Source organism: Rhinolophus sinicus, linkage group LG06, assembly GCF_036562045.2.
Source record: "Rhinolophus sinicus isolate RSC01 linkage group LG06, ASM3656204v1, whole genome shotgun sequence".
In the NCBI taxonomy this organism is placed as follows: domain Eukaryota; kingdom Metazoa; phylum Chordata; class Mammalia; order Chiroptera; family Rhinolophidae; genus Rhinolophus; species Rhinolophus sinicus.
The window spans coordinates 87,673,873-87,696,947 of NC_133756.1; the positions used below are offsets into that span (position 1 = coordinate 87,673,873).

Here is a 23,075-nt window from a genome sequence, read left to right on the forward strand (position 1 = left end):
CACAGGCCACCTCCCACTAAATGGAGGTTTGCTGGAAATCATTTACATATGACTACTTTCACACTGTAATGCAGTATTTGCAACAGAGACCTCATGACCCAGAAAGCCTAAAATATTCACCATCTGGCTCTTTGAGAAAAAAGTATGGTGACCACTGTCCTACAGTAAATAAGGCTTCCCATCTCAAACATTAATTGCATTTAGTAAAATAAGAAGAGCTGCTGTCCTGAGAAACTTCATTCTATACTTAAGTCTGACTCTACCTGAAGCTCCAACATGCCATGACAATAATTATAAAACTGAGACTCAAAAACAGGTATAATGTAAGGAAAATAAGCTTTCAACTCCCTCTCTATTTTGGCACTTACCCTTTCTCATTATCTGCTGGAACCAGTCTATCCTCTGAAGCACCAATTGCCAAAATACATGCTTGAGGTGGATTGATAATAGCAGAGAAGTTCTTAATTCCAAACATTCCTAAATTGGAGATTGTGAAAGTGCCACCCTAGAGGAAAAAAAATTAAAAGTAGATCATGTTAATTGCTTAACGTAAATCTGAAAAAATGACAAACGTTTTGTGAAAAGACCTTAAGATAATCTTTTACTTTAAGAAAGGACTCTGAACTAGCATTGAAAAAAAAAGGGGAGGGGGGAGGAATGGAAGTATATGAAGTGAGGTTTGTTAATTAGCTTGATTGTGGTGATCATTTCACAATGTATACACACATCAAAACATCAAACTGTACACCTTAAATTTATACAATTATTTGCTAATTATAGATGAATAAAGCTGAAAGAGAAAAAAAAGAAAAAGGCCTGAATGGAACTCTCTTTACTGAAAATATACAACCATCACAATATGGACAAAAGTCAGTTGTGTGGCTTTTGTACACTAGTTGGAAAACGTCTTATTTTCAGCTTTTGATAGGTTATTCAATTTTTTCTTTATTTTCAGGACCTGTGTTAATGAGAATACAGGGCAGAATCAAAAGGTAGAATATGCAATAAAAGCATAATGCCAACCTTAAAAATAATTCTTAACATTCAGAAGGTAAATAAATAATAGCTTACTTGGAATTCCTGTGGCTGTAGTTTACCCTCTCGTGCTTTGGTTGCTAAAGAAACAACATCATTAGCAATGGTTTCCAGTCCTTTAATATGGGCATTAAATACAATAGGTGTGATGAGTCCTGCAGGAGTACTGACGGCAACACTGATATCAACAACATGATTTCTATTTAAAAAGAAAAAAGAAAAGGAAACCTCAATAATCATCAGTATTGGTTAAGAACTTATGTGTCACGTTAAGCAAGAATATTGATATTTACTTCATTTTGTACTTCTCTTCAGCCAGACAGGTATCTTGCCTGGTTTTTACATTCTGCTATGCACTCTCCTTGACTTACACTTTTAGAATGAAAAATGTGTCAGTAGGTTGGCTTCACATGCAATCTCTCAACTTCCCCCCATTTGCCTCACCTAACGTGGGTTTAAGAGGAAAAAAAGGCTCAGCACTCAGTGAGAATTAAACAAAAGGAACTCCGCAGATTTTGAGATAAAGTGGATTGGCTGGAGTTGAGTCTGCAAGCAGAGCATGAGCAGGTGAAAGGAAGAGTGAAGGGAAAGGACTGCATTGTGAGCGAAACAGGAGTTCTCAGGATGTAGGGTGGTGGCACCTCAAAACATAAGATTCCTAATATTTTCTATGCCATGGGCATCTTTGCATTTGGGTCCCTTCTCAGAGTATATGTATTTTTTAACACAGAAATACTCAAGTCACCAAATAATCCTCCCTAAAAAAACTAAAAACAAGTGTAATGAAATTTAGTTATCAAATTATTCAAAAAATGAAATTGTGTTATATGTGCTATTGTATTAACTCAATAAGATCCTGCAACAGGTCTAATGATGGCTATAATATTAGTGATAAGCAAAACAGTATTTTAAGATACTTGCAACAACTACATTGTGATATGAAAATTACTGATTTTTACTGGTCATCACAAGTACTATTAATACCTCTTTGATTTGTTCTCTACATTTTTAACAAGAGGAAATGCTACATTTCAGTTACAGGTTAATGGAAAACACCATCCACATTCCCAGACTCCTGACTTGTATCCAGTCTCCTGGGGCATTTGTGTAAGGGCCCCTGGTAAAGTATTGTGTAATCAAGAAAAAGTTAAAACTTCACATGAAGGAATACTCCAGCTCTTTCTAGGCACAAACTTTAGAAGATTATGGGTACCAAATCCCAAAATATACCCAAGCTGACCAGAGTGCCCAAGCTGGCCAGAGGCGGCAGGCTTCTCCCAATTGCAAACAAAGGGACCCGCTGGAATAACACAGTATGAGACCCTTAGCGGCTACCACTGCTGGGCCCTGGCCAAGGTATCACACTGCAAATACTTTCTTAATTAAATTATGGCGTTTTAGTACAATATTATTTGTTTATTGTCTGGTGTTTCTATCTTGTCTAACACTAAATCCAGCAAATAGTACATGTTCAATAAATATTTGTCAAATGGCTGTATGAACAAAAGAATGAAGGGCATTTGGTAAGAATTAATGAACAATTCATAGAACTTGCCCTGCTAGCTCGATCCTTTGATCTAAGTTGTGTTTTCTTTAGATATTCTTAAAAGGCTAAATATAAATTTACCCCATGACCCAGCAATTCCACTCTAAGGAATCTACTGAAGAGAAATGAAAATATACATCAACATGAATTATACGTAAATATTCGTAACAACTCTCTAAAAGGTATGTCTATGTCTTGATCCCAGAATCTATCAATGTGAACCTATTTAGTAAAAATGTCTTTGCAGGTGTAATTAGGATCTTGAGATAAGATCATCCTGGATTATCTGGGTGGGCCTTAAATCCAATGCCAAGTGTCCTTGTAAGAGACAGAAAAGACAGAAACACAGAGAAAAGGCCATGTGAAGGTGGAGGCAGAGGTTGGAGTTATGAAGCCACAAGCCAAGGAATGCCTGGAGCCACCACAACTGGAACCAGCAAGAATAGTTCCTCCCCTAAAGCTCGTGGAGGGAGCACAGCCCTGCTGACATCTTGATTTCAGACTTCTGGCCTTCAGAACTACACGAGAATAAATTTTTGTTTTAAGCCACCAATTTTGTGGTAATTTATAATGGCAGCCCTAGGAAACTGTAATAGTAAGTCCCTCAGATGTTCTCCAAGAGGGGGGTGACCAAGGAAAAAGTTAGAATCAGTGGATCACCTAATATGTGTGACAAGACTGAAACGTTTAGAATTCTCTTGGGGAGTTTCAGAAAGAATTCATGAGTTCATAGAAAACTAGCCCTCTCTTAGGCTATCATTAAAATCAGGTTAGTATTCAGTGTTTCTGTCAGTCATGAACAACATTTTCATAAAATATTGATTTATCCAAAATTTGTGCTATAATCAATTTGGTAGAATGATGGGGTGTGTGTGTGTGTGTGTGTGTGTGTGTGTGTGTGTTTGTGTGTGTACAACAAAGCTAAATCTTAACCTCTTAACCTTCTTTAATAGGAAGTCAGTCAATAAAGTAAGAGAAATTAAAAAAATCCATAAAAACAGAAAAGTGTTATTTAGAAATAATGAAGGTAAATACCAGAAGAAATAAAAGTTTAAAAGTTGTGTTTCCCTTTGGGAGTGCACCTCAGATTAAAGGTTGACTAGGTCACTGTAAGCCATGGAGCAATATTCTAATATATATACTATTATTTTAATAAAAATTAAGTTAATGATAATGATGATAATAATAATAATAATAGTAATATAAAAGAGCCTACATAGCAGAAAAGGCCTGGGCTTAGAAGTCAGAATACTGGTTCCGATCACAGTTCTGCTATTTACTAACATATTAACTCAGGGAAAGTTAAATTTAACTCACTGAACCTCAATTTCTTCAAACAAAAAATGGGAGTGCAATCGCCTAACTTAAGAATATAAGGTGGTCATAAGGATTAAATGAGACATCATGCGAAAGACACCTGAGCAAAGTCACATGCCACTATAACATTAACAAATACTGTTATATAGTTTGTTTGCAATTTTGCTCCCCCCACCAAGTTCAGCAGAACTAACTGGTGAACAAAAACCATCTCAACCCTGCTTTGGAAGAGTCATTACTAACTTAATTATACATATCTATATATTTATCTTCCTTTCCTGAACTCATACAAAGAATTTATAATCTTTACTAAGTAAATTTAGCACTATCTCCTAAGCAGTTTTATGTTGTTTTCAAATTGTTTTACCTATGGAAGTCACCTCTTCCGCTGTATTTCATTTCTCCTTACCCCCTATACTCCTACTTATACATGAGATAACACAAGAAAACTGCTGATGGATATATACCTTCCCCAGCAGTGTTATACTCACTGTCTTATAACTGTATCCAGCCAAGAAGAATTTGCTTCAGGAACTTTTAAACATGCCAAAGCGGAAGCTTTTATGATGAAGTCATTGACAGAAATTTTGCTTTTCCCTTCTAACATCTGCAAAGATAAGAAACCATTGTCGTTTCTTAAATTCTCTTCCCAAAGACTGAAACTATAATCTTGAGAAAGGAGGGAGGGTGGGGGAGGGAGGCATATACAAATGTCCTGAAGTAGAAAGGATGAGAAATCAAAAGTTGTTTTTTTCTGTCTTTTTTAAATGTAGGTCTCTATAGATATAAGTTTCTTGCTAAGCACTACTTTAGCTGCATCCCATACATTATGGTATATTATGTCTTCATTTTCATTTACATCAACAAAACCAAAAGTTGGTTCTTTGAAAATATCAACAAAACAACAAATGTTTAGCTAGAGTGATAAAGAAAAAGAAGATTCAAATTTCTAAAACCAGAAATGAAGTAGGGGATACTACCGTGTTTCCCCAAAAATAAGACCTACCTGGACAATCAACTCTAATGCGTCTTTTGGAGCAAAAATTAATATAAGATCCAGTCTTATAATATAATGTAATATAATATATAATATAATATAATATAATATAATATAATATAATATAATATAATATAATATATGTAATGTAATAAATATTATAATACCGGGTTTTATAAAAGACCGGGTCTTGTATTAATTTTTGCTCCAAAAGACGCATTAGAGCTGATTGTCTGGCTAGGACTTATTTTCAGAGAAATAGGCTATCTACCTTATAGAAATAAGGATTATAGATAATACTAAGGACAGCCAGATGCCAACAAATTAGATAACCTAGATGAAATGGACAAACTCCTAGAAAGATACACACTACCAAAACTAAATAAAAAAGAAACAGAACCTCTGAACTTATCTATAATTACTAAAGAGAATGAATTGATAATAAAAAACTACCTAAACAGAAAAGCCTAGACCCAAGTGGCTTTGCTGGTAAATTATGCCAAACATTTAAAGAATAAGTAATATCAACTCTTCTCAAACTCTTGCCAAAAAAAAAAAAAAAAAGGGAAGAAAACACTTCCCCATTCATTTTGAGGCCAGTATTAGCCTGGTTCCCAAACTAGACCAAGACATCACAATAAAAAAAGGAAACAAAAATTCTACAGATCAATATCTCTTATGAATACAGATACAAAAATCATCAAGACAAAATTCTAGCAAACCGAATCCAGCAATATATGAAAAGGATTATTCACCCTGACCAAATGGGATTTGTCCCAGGAATTCAAGGTTGCTTTAATATCTGAAAATCAATTAATGTAATAATGTCCTAACAGAATATAGGATAAAAACAACATGACCATCTCAATAGACACAGAAAAAGCATTTGACAAAATTCAACACCCCTTCAAGATAAAAACATCTACTAGTAATAGAAAGGAACTTCCTAATGATAAAATAGATCTACGAAAACTTCACAAGCTATTGTACTTCAGTGGTAAAAGACTTCCCCCTATGATCAAGAACAAGACCAGGATGTCCATTCTTGCCACTTCTATTCAACATTCTATTAGATGTGCAAGGCAGAGAAGTTGGGCATTAAAAAGAAATAAAAGGCATCCAGACTAGAAAGGAAAAAGCAAAAACTACCTCTATTTGCAGATGACATGACTGTATATAGAAAATCCTAAGAAACACACTAAAAAACAAGATTACAGGAAACAAGATCAATATATAAAAGTCAACTGTAGCAATGAACAATTTGAAAATAAAATTTACAATAGTATTAAAAAGAATAAAACATCCAGGAATAAATTTAACAAAGAAGTGCAAAAACTTGTACTCTAAAACTGTAAAAATTGTTGAAAGAAACTAAAGAACTAAGTAAATGGAAAGACATCCCATATTCATGGAGTGGGAACACTTAATAGTGTTAAGATGGCAATACTCCTCAAATTGATCTACAGAGTCAATGAAATCCTTACCCCTATAGGAAATATCCCCAGAATAGGCAAATCTATAAGACAGAAAGTAGATTAGTGGTTCCCTAGGACTGGGGAGGATGGGAGGATTGGGGCTGGGGTTACAGCTAAGAGATGGTTTCATTTTGGGACATTGAAAATGTTCTAAAATGTATTGTGGTGATTGTCATACAACTCCAAATATATTAAAAACCACTGAATTGTAAACTTCAAATGGGTGGATGGTATGCTATTTAATTATATCTAAATAAATTTTTAAAAGAATTAAATAAAATAATATACTGGACATATTTTTCATGCCTAAGTACCAAATAAATTTATTATAAAATGGTTTTAATATTTTGAAAATAAAAGTATGTCATCATCTTTAACCCCTGTAGCCAGTTACCAAGCTGTACTGATACTTCACTGCTTCCTTCACTCATTCATGCATCTAACATCTGGAAGTCTCCTCTACTGGGCATGTAACTCTAAAGCCCTGGATATAAAGCAGTGAAAAAAGTAGGTAAAAATTCTACTCTCAGGTAGCTTACATTCTAAAGGGGATGGATAGACAAGAAATAAGTGAAACATAGTATGTTACATAGTGTTAAGTGCTAAGGAGAAAAATAAAGCAGGGAAAAAGAACTAAAGAGAGAACTCATCACTCACCTCACTCAGCTTCCCTCAACTTTAGAATAAGGTGACCAGAGAAAAACAGAGAAGGTTGTACTGAGTAAAATCCTTAAGGAGGAGGAGGAGGAGGAGGAGGAATGAAGCCAGGAGGATACTAAAGGAAGGTATTCCATGCAGAGGGAACAGCAAGTGTGAAGGGCCTAAAGTAGAAGTATACAGGTGGCGTGTGGCGGAACAGCAAGGCAACCATTGTGTCTGCAGCAAAGTGAGCAATTGGGAAAATAGTAGGAGAGGAAGTCCAGAGGTTACAGACAGCCAGTATATGGCCCTGTGTGCCACTCTAAGGAGTATGCCTTTCATTTTTCACCTCCTTGAAAATATCTTTCAGATTCCTCTCTCCTACTCCATTCTTAATGCAACCCTCTAATACAGACCCTCATCACTTTGTGATTATATGACAAGCAAAAATAGTCTCGGCCATTAAGATATGCCAGTATATATCTATTAGACTAACTTTTCTTAAAATATTGCTATCATCATGTCACTTTTACTGGTGTTTAACTCATCAAGTCCAAATTATTCTGCTTATAAATCAAGGTCTTCCCTAAACCAACAACTATGTATCCATTCTAGAGAAGGTAACTTATCTCCCATATATTCTGTATCTATTTCCTGTTTTTAAAGCACTTTAACTTTATGATATTCCATCATGACAATGAACTTCCTTCAGCCTTTTGCCAATCCAAATGCTTCCTATGCTCCATGGCTCAACCAAGTTTTCCCTATACCACTGTAAATTCCCCAACTGCTTTCAGTGGTCTCCCCTTTCTCTGAACTCCTATAGTACTTAACATATATACAATGTAATCTAGCAGATGAGGGGCATTACCACAAAGAAACTGGTCTACAAATGAATACTTTTACTTTAATAAAAATTGCTTCTGCTTTTTCACATGCATTCTCTCTTCAATTAAATTATCAATTCATGGAGGAGTTTTATCCTCAGGCTAAACACTATGTAGGTGCTTGATACTTAACTATAAACACAAAGTAAACATACTGTTTCTTACCTATCAAAAGACTCAAGTAGTCTCATAGAATCAGTGACTCTGCTAGGCTAAAATGGATCCATGGATCAACTTTAAATGATAAGCTTTAATCAAGGGTTAGAAGATGAAAATTCTCCAGGACAGTCTTTACAAGTTAAAATTAAGATGACACCCATCTCCCACCATCAACTGGCATACTGTTACAAAAAATATGGGCAAAAATATCAACATTTAGTGGGGAAAAACAAGATTTTTAGAATTTATAGAGTTGGAATTTCCAGACCTTTTACCTTATTAAGTTCTTTCCGCACCAACAAAACTTCTCCCATATTGACATCAACAGAAAGGTAATAATGAGGTATGGTTTGCTTAGATTGCATTAACCGCTGTGCAATAACCTGAAATCAAAGAGATTCAAAAGTCAATTAGGATGAGTTGAAATGAAACCTTACCTAACTCAGGACTCTGACCCTATACCCTGCTCCCTGGTAATGCTCACCTCAAGCATTATTAGATTTGGAAGATGGAGGTCTACACCATACCTTATCCCCTTCTAATAGGATTTAATCAGAACACACTATTTGTTTATCCCAAGTATTTAACTGGCCAAACCAAACATCTCTTAAACTGATCATCTAAGATACCCAACTAAAAAAAGTCTCTGTGTTTCAAACTATGGATGCAATAAACCTGCCCTCAACAGCTTTAGTTCCAGATTTCGGTAATACACTTACTCGACGAATGTTGCTGATCGGGATATCTGTGAAGACACCTGTAGGAACTGGCACCACTCCTGGAGTTGGGGGAGGTACAGCAGCTGCTGGAGCCTATGGGAAGGGAAAAATGCTTTTGTAACTGTGGCTCAATCTTAACGAGCAACTGCGAACAACTACTAGTGACTCTTTTCCAGATGACAAAGTAAAAATTAAAAGGCTTACAGAAAAATAGCTATTTCTAGCCAAAGGTAGCAAAATGGACTCAGATTTGGATGTGCTTTGTTTTTAATTTTTATACTTAGAATGCTGTAATCATGTTTTAAGTGTCATTGTTCTTTGAGCCAGAATAGTTTAATGACTAGTTTGTCAAAATAAGTTTTTGCAAAATTATCTTCAAGAAAAGCAATCAAAGCTTTTCTTGAATTAAATTGAAAAGACAGAGATAAATATAAACAAGGTAATTCATTTTCCTGAATAGTGTTAAGAAAAAACAATGACAAATCTTTCATTTTGAAGTAAACGTCTAAATAACTAAATCATTTTTCTTACTTTTAGCTCATTATCTTAGCACCTTAACCAATCAAATAGAAGTTGGCTATGTGAATTTAATCCCTGTGTGGATTATTAACCAAATAAAACTCAAACCCTAATTAACCGACTTCCAAGCATGCTTTTAAAAACAGGGCTTGAATGAAAAGGAGAGGATGCATTAGAAAAAATTTAGTATCACTACTCAAAAAAACCCAATTTGGAATGCATGTCAATGTAATATATCATCTTTGCTTTTGCAGATGAATGACATCACATTTATATCTATATATTGTCAGCCAGTGAAATTAGACAAAAGAAAACATTCATAAATAATGTATGTTTCATTCATAAACAATGTATGAAAGGGTCTAACAGGCTGGACAAAGCACTTTGCAGGGACAAATTGGGGGGAAAGCCAAATGTAACTAACTCACAGGAGCAGCTTTAGAAGGCACAAAAGAGTCGATGTCCTTCTTGATGATTCTGCCTTCTGGTCCTGTTCCTGGAAGAGATACATAAATGCCACATAGATGAGAGCCTACTGCTGAGTCCTCAGAGACCTACACTGTGATCGGGAAGTGCAAGTTCCTAAGGGTTCTCTACCAAAGACCCTCTGAAGGAACCAATGCCTTAATCCTGCCCCTTATAGTGCTCCCTAAAAATACTAGTTTCTGTCAATTATTCATTTTAATTCACACAAGGTGGATTTTGTTTGATCTGTAGTGGTACTTTTCTTTTCAACTATAGCAAGTATCCTCTTTCAAAGTTTTATCTAATTAAGTTGTACTTTATTTTTTTATAATATCTTCTTTACATTTAAATCGGGAAACACCAGCATAAGGATAATGCTAAATACAATTTATACCTCCAAGAGGAATTCTAGGTACCTCCTCCTGATTAGCTCAAAAAAACCCTTTCTGAATCCTAAAATAGATCTCATTTGGGTCTACCTTCATTTAATCATAAAGAATTCCCTTTGTACAGAGTTGACAGACATAACAATTGTTTTAGATCAATCAGGCAAGTCAATTTTTTTACCCCAAAACAGCATGAATAACTCTTAATTGTAATGATCTCATCTTTAGAATCACTCATTCCTTACGTGGTCTCCATTTTTCATAGCTTTCTCACAGTAGCTGAGGCTCCAAACTGGCCTGTGTTAGAGACTCTGAAGGAAACGAGTACAATGCCACACATGAGAAAACATTTTCAAAGTTCTCTCAAGAGGCTTAATTTCATTTACAATTTCTTTTCTCCTCCCATCCACAACCTCTTAGGTTTAACTTCAGACCCAAGTAGATAATCCTGAACCTTAATTCTAAGGAGATTCAGAATTTAGTTATTAAAATACCTTTTACACTGGCCCACTTCTAGAAAAAATTTGATCAAATTGATTCATCTTCCCCCAAGGCAGACTTTTAAAAGGATTCTCGTTGTATGCAGTTCGTCCCAACTCCTTTCCTTCATTATGAAAACTGAGTTGGCTAGGACTGTGTTTATCCTCACCAGGAGCTCTAGAACAGAGGTAGCAGTACCCCTATTAGATTCCCCTCCTTTACAAAAGACAGAAACCATAACCTCCCCTTAAACCAAGGTTGATTTGGATATGCAACCCCTCAAAAGGAGGAAAGCTACAGTAGTACCATTTGCCTTATACTAACCTTCAGCCACCAACAAGAATTGCCTATTACCGTGTTTCCCCAAAAATAAGACCTACCCCCAAAATAAGCCCCCATTAAGATCATCAGCCAGATGGACGCATTTAGTACGTTATGACGATGTTCCAGAAGATGACATGACTGTATTTGAATAAATGTAGATTGTTCTCCATGAACAAATAAGACGTCTCCTGAAAATACGCCCTAATGCGTCTTTTGGAGCAAAAATTAATATAAAACTCGGTCTTATTTTCAGGGAAATACAGTATAAGACCCGGTCTTATTTTTGGGGAAATCCGGTAGGAGTTAGTTGATATCTTTAAAATTATTTTGCCTATATCCCTAAGAAGTTACAACAGGCCATCATAAAGCAATGTGGTAAAAAGGGAATACTAACCTAGGAGTAAAAAATGTAGGGGTTTTGTCAAACATAAACTAGACAGATTAACTATAGTCACTTAACCTCATCTGGTCTTCAGCCTCAGCTGTAGGATAGACATTATACTATCAGCCCTGCTCACAGGAATGTTGAGGATGAAATGAAATAGTGATGAAATTGACAGTTATAAAAACAGTCACGGGGATGTCAAGTACAGCAAGGGAATATAGTCAATAATATTGTAATAACTGCGGTGTCAGATGGGTGCTAGATTTATGGGGTGATCACTTTATAAGTTATGTATCAATAAATGTCTAGTAACTAAGATGCACACCTGAAACTAATATAATATTGTCAATTGCAATTGAAAAATTAAAAAAAAATTTTTTTAATACGATAATGATGTGCAAGTGCCCTGCATCAAAGCAATACAAGACATAATGTGGGTAGCTTTGAGACAAGTCAAATTCTGAACATTAAGATTCAGGATTTAGGGGCCGGCCCGGTGGCTCAGGCGGTTAGAGCTCCATGCTCCTAACTCCAAAAGCTGCCAGTTCGATTCCCACATGGGCCAGTGGGCTCTCAACCACAAGGTTGCCAGTTCAATTCCTCGAGTCCCGCAAGGGATGGTGGGCAGCGCCCCCTGCAACTAGGATTGAACACGGCACCTTGAGCTGAGCTGCCGCTGAGCTCCTGGATGGCTCGGTTGGTTGGAGCTTGTCCTCTCAACCACAAGGTTGCCAGTTCGATTCCTCGACTTCTGCGGGGGATGGTGGGTTGTGCCCCCTGCAACTAGAAAATGGCAACTGGACCTGGAGCTGAGCTGCGCCCTCCACAACTAAGACTGAAAGGACAACTTGAAGCTGAACGGCACCCTCCACAACTAAGATTGAAAGGACAACAACTTGACTTGGAAAAAAGTACTGGAAGTACACACTGTTCCCCAATAAAGTCCTGTTCCCCTTCCCCAATAAAATCTTAAAAAAAAAAAAAAAAGATTCAGGATTTAAAGTTTTTCCCAACTGAGGGTTGCTAGATGAGGGGGGGTGGGGATAAGGGGGAAGGTGAGGGGATTAGAAAGCACAGTCAGTAACCACAAGATGGCCACGGGGATACGACAGTCAATTTGGGGAAACGTAATCAATGTTGTGAAGGTTTTGTAGGGTATCCGATGGTTATTACAAGTGTGGGATGCTACTACCACATCAGGGTAGAAGTCAAGGATGTTGCTAAACATCCAACAACGCATAGGACACACACCACCACCCTCCCAAACAATTATCTGGTCAAAAATGTCAACAGTGCCACAGTTGAGAAATTCTATACTAGATCCATTCTCCTATCACTCATTTTCAAAAGTCCTCTCTTGAAACCCTACCTTCCAAAGTTATACCTCTATTTCTATGCTTTTCTTCATAGCAAAGCTTCCTGAATGAGTTGTCCAAATGCTATCTTATCTCTTCTCCATCCATTTTTCACTTTTCAACCTATCCAGACTGGCTTCCATCACACGTTTCTTTTGAAATTACTGTTGCCAAGTCCCCAGATCTAATCTTTGACTAGGTTCTGTTGATTCTATGTCAAATATGTATCTAGAAGCTATCCATTTCTTTCCACTCCCACTCTCACCGCTGCTGTCTAACCCACCACGATTGTATCCAGAAACAGAACCTTAACAGATGCCTTGGCTTTCATTTAATCCATCTGCAAAGAGTAGCCAAAATGATCTTTTAAAAATATTATGTTATTTCCTCATTTTAATCTTCCAGTGGCTTCCTTTTGTACTTTAAATCAAATTGAAATTCTATCACTACCATGACCTGTAAAGTCCTATATGTTCTCACCCCTTTATTCCTTTCCAACCTCATCTCCTACCACTAGACCCTTCTCACTATGCTCCATTATCACGGGCCTCTTTTATGTTCCTCAAATATACCAAGCTCTTTCCCACTTCAGAATGTGTACTACTGGTCTCTCTGCCCCAAATTCTTTTTCCCCGGTTTTTCACATGGTTGGCTCATAGTTGACTCCTTCTTATCTTCCAGGTCAGATCAAATGTCACTTCATCAGAAAGATCTTCCCCAACCACTCGTCTAAAAACAGTTGTGACTGCACATATATTCACCTTGTCACTCACTAATATACCATCTGGTTTATTTCTTTTTTAGCATTCAAATAATCTTATTTAATAATAATGTTGTTATTATCGTTATAGCTAATACCTGTATATGCTTTCTATGTGCAGGTACTATTTATTAACTTATTTAATCCTCACAACCTATAAGGTATTATTTGCATATACAGATGAAGAAACTGAGACACAAAAGGTCACATAGCTAGTGTATGGCAGAACCGGGGTTCAAACCCAAGCATTCCAGTAAGAGTCCATACTTGTAACTACTATACTATACTCCCTTTCTGATCATTTAATTCTTTTTTTTGGTAGTATAACCATCTGAAATTGAAATCTTGTGTCTTATGAGCAAATGTTGACTGCATAGATAAACCTCAATGAGTTTTTGTTTAAATAATAAATGAATCACCTAACTCTAACTGTATAATAAGAATACTGGGATTTTCCCACTTATATCTTTATTAAGATTGCTAAATACCTAATAAATGGTCCTTCTTTATCTGTCTAAATTCTTCAGATGTAATTATTAACCGAATCTCTTCTCCCCTTAAAATGTATTCCAACTTACAATGCTGTCCCTGATTCTAATCACAGATATATAAAGTATGGTAATATACTAATGAATTAGCATTAAGATGGAAAAAAGGATCTTTCAACATTACAAGAATCCTCTGAGGTCCAAAAATTTATAACATCCTATTCTTGTGTTTTTGGAGATGGGCTTGCCTTCTAACCACATAACAAGATTGCAGACATGATAACCAGCACTTAGTTCCCACAGCTGGACAATGGGGAAATAACCACTATTTTCTCCAGTAATTAAGGATGGCAGAATATCAAAACAGAAGGCAACATAGGGTAGTTGGAAGAATACAGGCTTTAGAACTAAACAAATCTAGATTTAAATTGTAACTTTACCACTTAATAAAAAGGGAAACACCTTAAGAGTCTATTTCCTTATCCAAAAAATTGGGAATGCTGATTCTTACTTCAAAGTGTGTTACAAATTTAGTGTGGTATTACATGATTAGCACATATCGTGTTTCCCTGCAAATAAGACCTAGCCAGACCATCAGTTCTAATGTGTCTTTTGGAGCAAAAATTAATATAAGACCCGGTCTTATATGATATCATGTAAGATCCGCTCTTATATTATAGTAAAAGAAGACCAGGTCTTGCATGAATTTTTGCTCCAAAAGACGCATTAGAGTTGATGGTCCGGCTAGGTCTTATTTTTGGGGAAACACAGTAGTTGTACTTGCTGGTCTTAAGGAAGAAGCTCAATAAAATTTTAGCTTTACAACTCCATTCCATAGAAAAGACTTACCTTTTACTTGTGTAAGGTCAATCCCTTTCTCTGCTGCCAATTTCTTTGCAAGAGGGCTAACAAACAACCTTCCCTTTGGTCCAGCAGGAGTAGCTGGGCGTGTGGCTGACGGTGTGTGGGCTACAGGTTGGGGAGGTGGAGGAACCGGGGCCACCTTTTTTAAGAAAGTTACAGATTGTTAATTCACCACTGCAGAGATTGGTCTGAAAGATCAGGAATTTACATTTTATTAAGTCAAAGGTATAGTAATTAAATAACCTTCACCTTTTTTCCTGAGATCATAATGCACATTTTCCCTACCTAGCCAACATAATATAGCTATATGAATAATAGCAATACTTTGTCAAAGACAGACCGTCATCTTACTCCATAACATAGAGAGGCATAGAATTTAATATTTACATCACCAATGTAGTTTTTGTTTTTACTAACCTAATTTCAAAATAATAAATTATTCCATATTGAAAGTACCTTAAGAAATAAACCAACACTAGTACTTGCCAGCTATCCATGAACGTATGGCAGTCAGAAATCAAGTTTTCTCTGACAGAAATGTATACCTAGTCTAAACTATCGATGATTCTGGCATTTGCAGAAGTTCTTGTTTTAGTGTTACCAGTTCTTGGAGTTCGTACACATTCATGTTATAGGTATAGTATATAGTGTCAGACTAAATTCTATGCAAAACAAGCCATGTTATGCTAAGGTTCAAATGTATTACAAATATAAGGCTGATCCACCTTATGTGAATACCAAGAGGGTTGACAGTAACAAAGATAACATAGTAAATGCTATAAAAAATGGGGAACAAAGCACTACCTTCCATATGCATATCTACACCTAAAGCAGAAAAGGAACATGTCACCTCAACTTTTTTCTCAGCAGGACTCAAGACAGTAGGAAAAAAAGAAAGCTACAAGGATCAAATTATTTACTGGGTGAATGGTGCAGTGCCACACAACCTGTAGTCCACAAATGTTAACTGACTATCTCCTTTCTTATTCATAGAATCTTAGAGATGGAAGGAACCCAGAATATTATCCAACCTAATCACTTCATTTAGAAAGGAATAAAATAAGAGTTCCCTCAATTATAAAAGCATACCTACCGGGGGTGGGGTAGGTGGTAGTGCTTGTGGCTTTAAATCAGTTACTTCAGTTGGCCTATAGTCAGCAAATGCTGGTATATCTGCCTCTTTTTCTACAATGATACAGAGTGGCGTTCCGAGAGGGACATCTCTTGTGCCTTCTGGGATCAAGATTTTTGCCAGGTAACCTTCTTCTTGTACTTCAAAACCTTAAATAGAAAGAAAAACCATTATGAAACTTAATGGATTCCACTATTCCACCAAACTCAAAGCACAGTTTTAAGTAAAAGGCTCTTCTTCAAACTAGCTGTATAACCTTTTGCAAGCTATTTCACCTGTGTCTCAGCTTCTTTATCTACAAAATGGGGATAATAATAGTACCTACCTCACAGGGATGTTATGAAAATTAAATGAATTAATATTTTTCAAGTACTTAGAAACAGTACCAGGTACAAAGTAAACACTAAATAAATATCTATTAAATAAAAGTGTAAGAGATTACAGATAGTGGTTAGTTCTAAACATTTTCCTAAAAACACGTCCAAGGGCAGTCCTATGCAGACAAGACTCCAAGATGTCACCAATTGTACTGTTAAAGATCAGAACCACATGGATGTTAAATAAAGGAAGCTACTAGGCTTGATAGTGATGTGGGATTACACCCCTCAAAGCATCTTTGGAGTTTTTCAAAGATGTTATATTTGGAATTACATCAAATATTTTAATGTAAAGAAATATAGCATTATTAGGATTTCTATGGTGTTGACAACTAACATTTTACTCAGCTGCTACTTTTCTTACAAGGAACTCAAAACATGAAGGGTTGCAAAAGTAAAACTAAAGCCACTGCAGAGGACAACTTTTACCTTCTAGATCTTCGCTTTCTGTGGCATTGTGCCTCTCCCTGATGAACACATCTTTGATGAATCCTTCTATTTCCCTATTTCCCAACTGAGAAATAATATCCGATAAAAGAGATGCTTAGAAAGAAAGGACTCCAAGGACACAATAGGGTTTAAAGAGTCTGACCGAGGTAATACTTCTCTAGTGACTATGGTCTGTAGAATACCAGCCTCTACAGTAATACTGGTATTCGAAGCAGATACTGGTATGCAAAGCAGATCTATTGTCATCAAGGTTTTTTGTTCGTTTCTTTCTTTTTAACAAATAGAACCCTTTTTTCTGATAAAATATTATGAGGGTAAAGCACAATATGGAGAAAGATAAAAAGGAGTTGTTGCCCTGGTGGAAGTGAGGGAGGGGGACAGGGCACATTAGAGCCCTGCTCCTTAAGTCCTCCTTAGCCCCAAGATGCCATCAAGGAGTCACTGGGTTTCAAACCAACGTTTTCATGATTTCAGAACACAATCTGAAAACAACCACTGCAGAGGATACCCAGAATCTCCCACTGCCTCTTTGTGGACTGGCCAGAAAAGAAATATATTTACCTATAAATACCTATAAACAGTAACACAAATATATGATTGTCTATGTGGGTTTTGTTCAGAACATAACAATTAATTAGAAAAGAAATACATGGAAATACGATATCTAAATAGGTATATATATACACATCAGTCATTTTCAAACCATGAAAATAATCTAAATCCTAGTTTGTTTTCCCTCAAATTCATCTTAAATTTTTTGGCATTTCTTGCCTTACGAGTTATTTTCTCTTTTTCTCACTTGCCCATTTTAGAGAATGGCAGTTCTGATATAGCTACTCAGTAACATAAGGCTAAACTCTGGCTTAACAATAATCTCTAAGTTGACATATCCCTGATTCAATGAAAAGTGCTGTATGGAACTGACAAATCCGACCACGTGCACTTTTGTTATGAAATATCCTATTCCAGGAAATGAATCCCAAGAATGAAAATGTTTTATGTTATCACTCACTCATTATAGGATAGGGCGGCAATCCTCTTCCCTCATTGGAAAAGTCAGTGTCTCAACCATTAAGAGTTGAAGAAATCTCACCTATAGTGGCCTTGTCAGTCTCTATCTCTGCCAATAAGTCTCCTTCACTTAGCTTCTCACCCACTTTTTTTTCCCATCTCTGAACTGTGCCCATGGTCATGGTGGGAGAGAGGGCAGGAAGAACCACCTGTAGAAACAAAAATTACTGCTTAAGCCTTGGATACAGTAACACTCAGGCAAGCTCAGTTTTATGGAATGATAGTGACTATGACAATCCAAATTCCCATCTGCCTGATACCCCATAACAGCAAAAGCTCAGTGCTCAATAGTGTCCCACCAGTTAAATCATCCTTCAAATCTTAAGCCTTTATAGTATCAGCGATACTCTGACACACCTCCCAAAGTTAAAAGCAATGCGCCGATGGGAAAGATTTCTTTCTAGACAGTCAAAATGAACTCTTCAATGTCCAAGCAAAGATCCTCTTTTTATTTTTTAACACTTAGATTAAGCTAGAAATTTTCATTTTCACAGAATGATCTTGGTCCAGACTATTCCATTAAAATTTTGCTGTGCCTATATTAGCATCTACCTTTCTACTCAGAGGAAACATCATTTCTCCCAAACTTCCCACACACATTTCCAAGATAAAAAAAACTACTATTAAGAACTGTTCTTTACAATACTCACTTCCACCTCAATACAATCTAAACACCATATTGGCTGATCTAAATGTAAAACTGCTTTCCTGTTTATATGGCTTGTGTACTTACTGAAATTGGATGCTTACTTGATTATTATAGGTTTTGTTTGCTGTCTTCTAAGTCATTTGTGTCTAATTAACAATAGGACTATACTGAGAGAAAAAAATCATTTCAACTGATGTCTCAGGAAGGGGGGGGAAAATAAAACGAAACTCAGAACTTTAAAAACTTTTTAAAAATGTTTTTCTCATTCAGAATTTGTCATCTTCATCTACTCTTAAAAATTAGTGGAGCTGGGATAAAGAAAATGTGGCACATATATACAATGGAATACTACTAAGCCATAAAAAAGATGAAATATTGCCATTTGTGACAGCATGGATGGATCTTAAGAGTATTATGCTAAGTAAAATAAGTCAGATAAAAAAGAACAAGAACTGTATGATTTCACTCATACGTAGACTATAAAACAAAAGCAACAAAACAAACAAACAAACAAATAAACTCATAAATACAGACAACAGAACGGTGGTTACCAGAAGGAAGAGGGGAGGGAGAGGACAAAGAGTTAGTAAAGGGGGTCAAAGACAAGGTGATGGAAGGAGACTAGACTCCGGGTGGTGCACACATAATATATAGATGTTGTGTTATAAAGTTGTACACCCGAAATTTATATAATGTGATTAACCAATGTTATCCCAATAAATCTAATAATAATAAAAAACCCTCACAAAAAAAATTAGTGGAGCTGGCAACTCTATACAGTATCTTAAAAGGATAATTAAGACACAACCCTAACACTTGCGTACAAAACCTCAGGCATAAAATGGAAAGAAATGAAGTAAGCCTTATGTAGTATGACAGAATTTGCTGAACAGGATGAAATAAATGTGTGAACTGAACACCAGGCAAAACTTCATTATGAGTGAATGTTAATAACAGACAATGGAGTAGAACATAATGTCCAAAGGAAAAAAAAAGGATTCCTATACAGAAATTTCTACAAATTAAGTGAAGTTAAAGTTCTAGTCTTAAACATTTAGAAAAAGGCTATCTGGTTTTTATATATTTCCAGTATCTTAACTACACATGGGATAACGCTAATAGTTAATAAATTGATTTAGTTTCTTAGAACTGATTTAGTTAATAGAATCAACAGTGATTGTTGCCTTCAGCTCTGCTACAATGCTATTTTATACACACACACACACACACACACACACACACACACACACACATTCTTTATTGTCAGTTTTATCATATAATACTACTGGACTTCACCCAGTCTTAGAAAAGAGAATACACACGTCAAAGGAAAACACCAATTGGGGACTTTCATTCAATAGACAGCACTAGGCCTACTAGAAGCTCTATATAGGGAGTATAAATGTGCTGCCAGTATGAAGATTATTATTAGCTTGTATTTAGATCTAAGTTATAAAGGAACTGTCCAAGTTCACACACCTGGAAATAACTAGGAATAAAAGTTGTCAATTTTCTTGTTTAAATTTCTATTTACTTTCAAATGACAAGAGGTAGCCATATTTAACGCCAGTTTCCAGAATGTCATAAGTTAAAAACTAATGAATAAATAATAAACTTTCTAGAGCAAACACCCAGAGGCTGAGCCTCACCTGCATGTGAGTGGGATATGAGCTACCAGGAGCCTGAGCAGAAGGTGTAGGTGGCGAAGCAGCAGCAGCAGGGGTTGGTGCTGGGGCTGCTTGTGGGGTAGGTGCTGCTGAGGAATCCAATGTGTAATTTTTAAAGGCCTCAATATCCTCAGGTCTAAGGAAGAGAAAAAAATGCATAAGTACAAGGGGGTTTATAAAGCAGATTTAGCCCCTACAGAAGTAGTCTTAGGACTTTTAACTCCTAATTTCTCAATTCTGGAGTTTTTCAAATTTTTCAAAATCACCTAAGTTCCAAAACTTAACAGGGTGATACTCACTTTTCAACTGTGATACAGATGACCGATCCAACCGGGACATCCCTGGTACCTTCAGCAACGAGTATCTTTGCCATGTAACACTCTTCCATGCTCTCAAATCCAACGGTGGCTTTATCCGTTTCAACCTTTTAACACAAAAGTAGGCGCTTAGCCTTGTGCTCCCAGTGTGATTATTATTAGCTTGTGTTTAGAATCATAGTTTCGTGAAGATAAAGCCTCTATCACAGATATGAAAGAAGGAAATTATTTTTAAAAATCTTAGCTAAATATCAGTTTGGCTAGCTGCTGGCAGCTTACCTAACCAATCTTCTTTAACATCAAGTTCCAAAAAACATCTAAGTTTCTTAAGCAAAAGGAATAACTACCCACTCTGAAAATTAATGCTCAGGCGGTGTAACTAATAAACCAGTCCCTTCTAACTCATTTCCATATTTTAAAACAACTTACCTCCGCAATTAGTTCACCCTCATTGATTTTGTCCCCCTCCTTTTTTTCCCAACGGGCTATGGTGCCTGCCTGCATTGTGGGGGAAAGAGAGGGCAATGGAACCTGGAGGAGAAAAAGGAGAAATGCGAAATTTTAAAAGGGCTACTTACCTCTCAGTCTGGTTTAATGTCTCATTCAATTCAACTTAATTTAATGCAAAGAGTTTGAGCTCCATAACACGCTGGGCCCTGGGGATATAAAAGGAGTTCCAGCCACCAGCTCTCCAGTGACAGGCTTCCCGCTCCACAGTCCTGTGGGTCTGACAGAGCACGTACCTTAGCAGACATCCACATACAGCCCCAGGTTTGGGGTTCTTTTTTCAAAGGAATTGATCAGGAGAGGGAACTCAAGAGCTATAGCAAAGTTGGGTATCGGAGAAAGGACAATGCATATACTGGGAGGGGGTTGGAGGATTCCTGAGGCCTCTGGGGGAAGATCCGAGGCCAAGAAGTCGGCCCTGAAGGACAACGGGGTCCCGCGAAGGACAGGTCTGGGTCTCACCTTCTGATGAGGGGGAAGACTATAACAGCGACGGCCAGGCGATCGCAAAAGCTGCTGCAGGAAGCGATTCCGCTGTATGGCCCACGAGCTGGGGCGCCAGCCGCAGAGTGCCCGGACTCTGCCATACCCCGTGGTAGAGCTGTTGTAACGAACTGGAGCTGGACCAACCCGCGGGGTCACGCACGGTGCTCCGGGTTCCGCCCGTACCGCCGTCCACCGAGGCCTGAATCCTGACGTGGGGGCCGCATTCTGGGCCCGTCGCGCACAGACGCGCCACATAGTGCCAACGACCCCCACACCCCAAAACCAACGCCGTCTCCGAAGTGACCTCTCCAAGAGCAGTGCGGCGTTGCCGTCAGCCACGCCGCGCAGCCGCACGTTGTCGTAAAAGCGGCTCCAAAGATTTACCCCACCCCCGGCCCAGACCAGAAAGGTTTGGAACACACGCCCTTCTATTGAGTCGAGGGGAAAGGGTGGCCCAAAACGGGTAGGGGCGGCTACTTTGGAGCCACGGGGGTAGGGCCATTTCAGCAGGCACACGTTTGGGAGAAATAAGACGTTGACCGGAGCAGAAAGTGGTAGGGTCCTGAGAGGCATCTCAGCGTAGGACGGGGCCCTACGGAGGTGAAGGGCACGGCAAAAGGGCAGGGCCTAAAAAGGCGGTGAGAGCCCGGCTAACTAACCAGCACAGTGGTCTGAGAAGGTGAGGGTGAGGGGCGTGGCCAGGTTTTAAAAAACTGGGAAGAGAGCCGGAGGACCCGCTGAGCCTTAGACTAAGGGGCGGGGTTTGGAGCGCTCCCATTGAGGTGCGAGCGAGGAACCGCCCGAGGGGGTGGCTGTGTGTTCTCTGCTGGTGTGCCTCTGCTGCCCCAGCGGAGGGGACCGGCTCCGCACAGGCTGTATTGGGTTACAAAGATGTAATTTCAGGTTTGCTGCCCAACCAGAAACCAGAGTGAACAGGTTTTTCCAGCCAAATGGTGTGAAGGGCAGCTAAGTATATCCCAACATTCAGGTGTACTGTAAGCAGGATTTGAACAGTTCCCTGTATGAAGATACAGGTTTACAAAACAGATTCGCACTTCTAAAAATGCCTTTAAATCGCAAAAAGCTTTGTTATCCTTGAAATATATCATACTAAAACTAAACTAAAAGCCCATGGAGCAGGAAGCATGTCTGTATTGTTCTTTGATGTCTCCCCATGGTTTAGTATCTGGGAAATGTTGGAGGCTGAATGCATGTCTTTGGAATTAACGAACAAAATGTCACCTACATTGGTTAGATACACTTTACTGTAGGAATATCATCCTGTAATTAGAAAATATCTCATTTCTGAGTTGAGAATGACATTAGATTAGCAGGAAGCAAGTGCTGTATTAATATCTATAAGTCCCCAGTGTACAGTTGGTGAGAGAAGGCCAAGAACACAAGAAATAGGAGGAAAATGCAACATTTGAAAACATGTGAACCTTCCTAGTAATTAAACGTTTGGAAATTAAAATAGCCAGGGGGTACTGTTTCACACCTACTTAAATTAGAAACTTTAAAAAGTCTAAAAACCCAGTATTGAGATTACAGAGAAAGATGCACTCGTTGAGGGCACTTAATATTGGTTGTCTTTTACAGATGGCAATACAGTAAGAAAT

At 37.6% G+C, this 23,075-nt stretch overlaps 2 protein-coding genes across 5 annotated transcripts in view; one reads left to right on the forward strand and one right to left on the reverse strand.

Annotated features, from left to right (window-relative positions):
• Nucleotides 1-2,967, forward strand: part of PIH1D2 (PIH1 domain containing 2) — a 14,162-nt gene extending 11,195 nt beyond the window's left edge. For all 4 annotated transcript variants that reach the window (XM_019715279.2, XM_074335500.1, XM_019715281.2 and 1 more), the window contains exon 7: nt 2,829-2,967. In XM_019715279.2, coding sequence (XP_019570838.2) covers nt 2,829-2,838 — 10 coding nt within the window. In that variant the 3' untranslated portion in view covers nt 2,839-2,967. The remainder of the gene's footprint in view (nt 1-2,828) is intronic.
• The window catches only part of DLAT (dihydrolipoamide S-acetyltransferase), a 23,853-nt gene extending 2,055 nt beyond the window's left edge, over nt 1-21,798 (reverse strand). Inside the window, exons 1-13 of the mRNA XM_019715278.2 lie at nt 21,433-21,798; nt 20,893-20,994; nt 20,446-20,570; nt 20,129-20,282; nt 17,853-17,979; nt 15,894-16,081; nt 14,786-14,939; nt 9,722-9,789; nt 8,775-8,867; nt 8,331-8,438; nt 4,390-4,505; nt 1,072-1,234; nt 369-505 (exon numbers count right to left, since the gene is read on the reverse strand). Coding sequence (XP_019570837.2) covers nt 369-505; nt 1,072-1,234; nt 4,390-4,505; nt 8,331-8,438; nt 8,775-8,867; nt 9,722-9,789; nt 14,786-14,939; nt 15,894-16,081; nt 17,853-17,979; nt 20,129-20,282; nt 20,446-20,570; nt 20,893-20,994; nt 21,433-21,711 — 1,814 coding nt within the window. The 5' untranslated portion in view covers nt 21,712-21,798. The remainder of the gene's footprint in view (nt 1-368; nt 506-1,071; nt 1,235-4,389; nt 4,506-8,330; nt 8,439-8,774; nt 8,868-9,721; nt 9,790-14,785; nt 14,940-15,893; nt 16,082-17,852; nt 17,980-20,128; nt 20,283-20,445; nt 20,571-20,892; nt 20,995-21,432) is intronic.
• Between the last annotated feature and the right edge of the window lie 1,277 nt (nt 21,799-23,075).